Here is a 5910-nt window from a genome sequence, read left to right on the forward strand (position 1 = left end):
TCATTTTATGAGTTATTTTCCTTAGCAATATACTGTTTAAAGAAGAAGGAAATCTTGCCATTTGCAATAACAGGATGGATGTGGGGAACATACTGCATATATCCCATCTGAGGACAATGTTTCTACTCCCTCAAGGTCATGAGCAGAGGAAAACCTGGGACTTGGAGGACTGAGGACCTTTATTTGTGGAACGCAGCAGAGCAATGGATGCCATTGTGGGGACCAAGGTAACGAGCTTCCTTGCTGGAGTCTCAGGTCCTCCCTAGGAAGTGGTTCCAGAGGCAGTCCTGGATGCGTGAGGATGCCTCAGGAGGGATATGAATACCAAGACACGTGTGGGAGACAGGGCACCAGGGAGGATTCTGAGGATTCTCATCTGGAATCTGAATTCCACTAGCTCTGGTCATGTGGAGACACAGAGACAGACAGTCTGAGGCAGAAACAGAGAATGGACAAAGGAGAGAGGAAACCAGGAGAAACCACAGACTTGCACAAAGCAGCTTGGAAATGACACACCATCATTCTCTTCTATCCCTTAGAACAAAGTCAGATGGGCCACCCACCCGGGAGTGGAGGGATGTGTGACCAGGATTCAGAAACACTGGGAGACACTATGGGGACTGCTCAGCACATTGGCCCAGAGGCGGCACTGGACCCTGAGCCCAAATATCATGGGAGCCCCTGTAAGTGTGTGTCAGGTGGGACAAGATCTGAATGAGTTCATTTAAAATTTCCCACTGGGCCTGGGAACCAGGCAGGAAGGGGTGGCTCTTTCTGGACCCCAGAGCCAACTCAGGCCCTTTAGAGTGTGTTATATGCCACAGTCACCTTTTTCTCACCCTTCCCTGGACAAGGGTATGCATAAGCCTCAAGTGATAGCAGGTATGGGTGTTTCTATAGGCCGCTCACTTGATGGTGTGCCTAGAAGTAGATGCCAGAATGACCACACAGTGCAGATGGGAGACTTTGGAGGCCCTGAGCAGGCCAGGATTTGTGCAGGGTCACACTTATGGTCAAGGGTAGGAGTCTGGCCTCAACCCAGCTCTATGTCCTCAACGCTGGGGCACTGGCTGCACCCAGGACTCCTGGGGTCTTTGGGTGAGGTGTGTTGGTGTCACTGTATGGACAAGGCAGGTGGTGGAGTGGAGCCCGTCTCAATTGAGGCCTGAGGGACTGGCTGTTGCATAAGAAAGAAGCCTGGCAAGGAGCCACCAGGCAGTGACCTCACTTCCTTGACAACAGAGCACAACAGAATTCAGAACTCGGGTAACCAGGCACCCACATTCTGGAGACAGATTCCTGTTGGCCTTATTTGTTTGGAAACCTGCACATAAGCAAAATGCTCTCCTGCTGTGTGCCCATGTCACCAGGCTTTCGGCTCAGGAGAGCCAAAAGTGACACTGCTTCACGATCCTGGAGACAGTGTGCTATGTCTCACACTGGGCACCTCTGGATTCTAGCTTGGAAAGAACCAAAGGTAACATAGAGAGTCCCATATCTGGCCAGTCAAGCCCAATACCTCTCTTACTGACCTGTGTGGCCCCACTGCCCCATCTCCCCATGTGTATGTGTCTATGTGTCGAAGGAAGGGTCATGTGGAGAGCCCGCTGAGCAGGTGCGGTCTGATGAGCATTCAGAGGCCTGGTGGGAGGTCATGCTCACAACCCAGGTAAAGGCTGGTGGAGAGGGACTGGGTGTTCTGGGGCTTTCCTGTTGTCACCAAAGTTCATCCTGAGCACTGAAGTTGTATGTCATTGTGTCATGGGTGCAGGGTTGTACACAGGTCAGTGTCCAATCTAGAAGCATCAGTGGGAGAAGGCAGAAGGACCCTGAGGATGTCTGCGCATGGCTGTGATACCTCTGGGATGGCTCCTATTCAATGTCTTTACAGAAGACTACATATGTGATCAGGAAGCGGCTGGCAGACCCATGCTTTGTCTAACTTGTTGAGATTCCCATGTGTCCAACCACCCAGGAGGGCCACCCTGGACACAGGGAGAAAGTGACCAGTGGGAAGTCTCCAGAAAATGGAGTGGAGATTTCTTGGAGTGGTCACAGTCCAGAACAATGTACAGGACAATGGTCAGCCAGTCACTGGTCCAGGAGCTACAGCTTGTGGAGGCAGAGCCAGAGGGTGAGAAGGCTGAGGATGGGTGATGTGGGTGTATGGGGCCAGTCAGTAATTGTTCACCCAGGGAGGAGCCCCCAGGTCATGGTGGGGGACAGGAGCAAACTCTGGCCTCAGAGTACCCAGCTGTGGTTTGCAGAAGGGAACAGGTCCTGGTGTGGGTTCCTGGCTGTGGCTTCTCTGGGAGGCTCAGAGGTGTGTTCTCTCTATGCCAAGGAACCTGGGGAGGCAGGCATGGGGGTGATCTTTCTCATCTCACAGCTGAGGACTTAGACTTGCTCCAAATATCACTCTGTATTATTCTGAAGAGTCAGGTGCAGGAGCAGAAGCCACTGTGTCTCCAGGCCACATGATCGCTGGCATCAGCCGCTCTGCAGGGAAGGTGCTGTCTGGAGGGACTCCTGCAGGAGTCCAGGAGCCAGAAGATGACCTGGCACCTGTGCAGGGACAGCCAGCACCTGTGCAGAGTGAACCAGCTCCTGCTCCAATTCTTGCCTCTGCTCCTGCCTCAGCTCCTGACACTATTCCTGCTTCTATTCCAGCTCCTTCTCCTGACACTCTTCCTGCTCCTGACTCTGTGGCTTCCACTGTTCCTACTCCTGTCTCTGACACTGCCTCTGCCCCTGTTACTCTTCCTACCCTTGCCATTGTTCTGCCCCTGCCCCTGGCCCTGTTCCTGCTTCTGCCCCCAGCCCTCCCACAGTTCCTGCCCCTGGCCTTATTCCTGCCCCTGTTGGTGCCACTGACTCTGCCCTTGGTCCTGTCCTTGCCTTGTATCTGCCCCTGCTCCTGCCCCTGTCCCTGTTCTTGCTCCTGCTCTGCCCCTGCCGCTGTCACTGTCACTGCCCGCACCAGGATCCCAGAGACATTGAGAGCCCCCAAAGCCCCGTGGGGACACCTAGTTGTAGGATGACCCTTAATTCAATCACCCAACCCCAACACCCCAGCAGAATGCTTCTTCTTCTCCCCATTTGTGCTTTCTTCCTGCTATAGTTCAACTATTATTTTATAATTTTGTGTTTTTATAGTATTTATTATTAATTTTTTAAGAAATGAGTATATGATTGAAATTGTACGATTTCTGGGGATTGAGTACACTCACAATGCTCTGCAAACACGCCACAGAATATTGTTGCAGAATATCTCAGTCCCCAAGGGACACCATGTACCCGAAGCCCTCACTCCCCATTTGTCCCCTCACCCAACCTCTGGGAACCATGAATCTGCTTTCTCCCTGCTCTTAACCTACTATGGATGTTTCCTATAACTGGAACCTTGCAATAGATGCTTTTGTGTCTGCCCAAATTTTCTAAGATGGGACAGATTAATTTTTGTATTTTGTGTTTATTCGAAATAGAATTTTTCTCATTTGATACTGCAATTCACAATGGATTAAAAATTGGATGTGAAAAAATAAGATCACTTTGGTAAGAAAGGGCACGGTCTTGGGGTTGAGACCCCTGTTCCTCCTGTGACACCACAGCCTGACTCCCGACAAGACATGGATGTTCATCCTGTGGACAAAACAGAAAGAGGCAAATGCAGGAAGCTGGACACTGACACCACAAAGGGAGAAAAGTGTTCCTCATGACCTAAGTCCAGAGAAAGGTTTCCAGGCCTCTGTTCCCAAAATACTCCAAAGCCAATGTATTCCTTGGATGAATAGCAAACACATGGAAGTCCAAGGGGAAGCAACCTCCATGGGGAGCAGTTGTCAGAGATGTGGGATTACCTGGAAAGAATTCAGGCAAATGAAACCCTATAGGGGCAGTGCTGATCACCCTAAGATGGCGGTTTATGGTCTGGGGAGCAGCAGGCCATTTGATAGCATAAGGAAACCAAGCCCCAGGAGATCCACAGTGAGAAGTCCTCATCTGAAGGGGAGAAGCTGTCCAGTAGCAGGAGAGTCCATGGAGCCCAGCCGGTCTGTTACGGGGAGAGACAACAGAGCCCAGATGGTCCAGTACTGGGAGAACCTATAGAACCCAGGGTCTTCCTTCCCCAGCCACCATGTCTGGTCCCAGGCAGATGGGTCAGCTCAGCTCCCTTGAGTTCAGAGGGTCCTCATGGCAGGAGGGTGGGGTGCTCTGGAGGCAGGACCTGATTTCCAGAATGCTGAGATGCAGGCCTGAGGTTAGGACAATCAAAAGTCAAAGGGACTGCGATCCTCACCTAGCTTGTCTTACTAGTGACCCCAGGCTGTGCTACTAGTCTCAGTTTCCACATCTGTGACTGGGGGACATAAGTGGGCCATCTTGATGGGTTGTTTGTTGGATTCTCTGAGACATGAGGTGGAATCATTGCCTGGTGCCTATAAGATATAAAGAGCCACCTGGCAGGTTGCCACATGATCCTCTAGGGCAGGGCACTCCTGGAAGACCCTGCTCAGGCCTCTTCCTGGTGCCCAGCTCCTGGGAACCTAGGGGTGCTTTATCCCTGTTTACTTAATCTTAGATGCTTTCATCTGTGGCTTCCTATTCCTGTGTCTTTGTTCTATGCTGGGGGTGCTTTCACCCTCTTTACCTCTTCTGGATGCTTTCATCCTGCTGCTTCCTATTCCTCTATTTCCATGCTCAGGGCAGTTTTGCCCTGCTTACCTAATCATGGATGCTTTCATCCTTAGCCTTGTTAACCCATTGGTACAAGCTCAGGGATTCCTATACTCAATTCCCACAATCCCACCTTTTTTTTTTCTTGTTTTTTTTTTCTAGTTTTTTTTTTTTTTGTTCACAGACCGTCATGACAAGCTCCTGGTCCTTCTTTTGTTTTTGGGTGGTTTGGCGGGTGACTCTGCAAAGTTATAAAAAGAGACACGGTATAAGTATTATGCTTCCCAGAGTTATCCAGAATTTGATATGTGTACTGGCTATAAGTGAGAAAAGATTTAAGTCATGCCACACTGCCCAGGAATCAGGCCATTCATTTCTAATTTGGTCGTCTGTAATATTGTAGCTGTTGGCTCATTATCACATCCAAATTTCCTATATTGTTAGAGACATAGAAAGAAAAACAAAACACTGCAAAGGTGTGTCTGGAAAGCATCCCAGGCTTGGGAGTGACTATAAGGAATGGCAGTTATGCAAATATGCTGGTAGTTAGGGTCATAGGTCAGTTTATAGTGGAGGAACAAGTCTTCCTGTCTTTTTCAAATAAATTCCACTGCAGCACAAAAGCTTCAAGGCAGGCCAAAACTTGTATAGCAATAGAAATTTGGTTTATTAATTCTTTAGTACTGTTGACCATAAATGTATTGAGGACATGGACTGTTTGGTGTAGGCTGATTCCAGTGACAGTGGCAGAGGTGATAATGCTTACTGCTGCTAAGGCGCCCATGATTAACAGGCCAACAATTCATTTTTGCGTTACAGCTGAATACCAGTGTTGAACAAGCTTGGAAAGTGAGGCTCGTCCTGATGGATGCATATAGGGCTCAGAGCTATTAACAGAAAACCAGGCTGAGACACACTAAGTACTAACAAAGAGGAGAGATTTAATTGGTTGATGTTATATTTATTTACTCCAGACATAAACCAGTCCATGATGGTAGAAATGTTATACTTATTTCTATTTGTTGGATTTGTAAAGCGGAGGCAATAAAGAGAATGTAGGGAGAAGGAATGCAAATAGTGGCTCATGCAAATTGGTCAGGGAGTCCCATGTTTTGTCAATATGTGTATTTATATAAATTTCATCATGGCTAACACTATGAGTCAAGAAGGGAAGGCCTAGGTCTCAAAGATTAACAACCATTTTACATTTTCCTTTATGAGTAGAAATATAGG

The 5910-nt window shown here is 48.8% G+C and overlaps 1 protein-coding gene across 1 annotated transcript; it reads left to right on the forward strand.

The window, feature by feature from the left end:
* Positions 1-1334: 1334 nt before the first annotated feature.
* LOC122212808 (BCL-6 corepressor-like protein 1) lies at positions 1335-4414 on the forward strand. Its single transcript, XM_042926789.1, has 3 exons — positions 1335-1477; positions 1892-2134; positions 2437-4414. The coding sequence occupies exons 2-3, from the start codon at positions 2068-2070 to the stop codon at positions 3039-3041; spliced, it is 672 nt and encodes a 223-aa protein (XP_042782723.1). The 5' UTR covers positions 1335-1477; positions 1892-2067; the 3' UTR covers positions 3042-4414.
* The last annotated feature ends 1496 nt before the right edge of the window (positions 4415-5910 follow it).

This window comes from Panthera leo (genome assembly GCF_018350215.1).
Source record: "Panthera leo isolate Ple1 chromosome F3 unlocalized genomic scaffold, P.leo_Ple1_pat1.1 chrF3_random_Un_scaffold_30, whole genome shotgun sequence".
Classification (NCBI taxonomy): Eukaryota; Metazoa; Chordata; class Mammalia; order Carnivora; family Felidae; genus Panthera; species Panthera leo.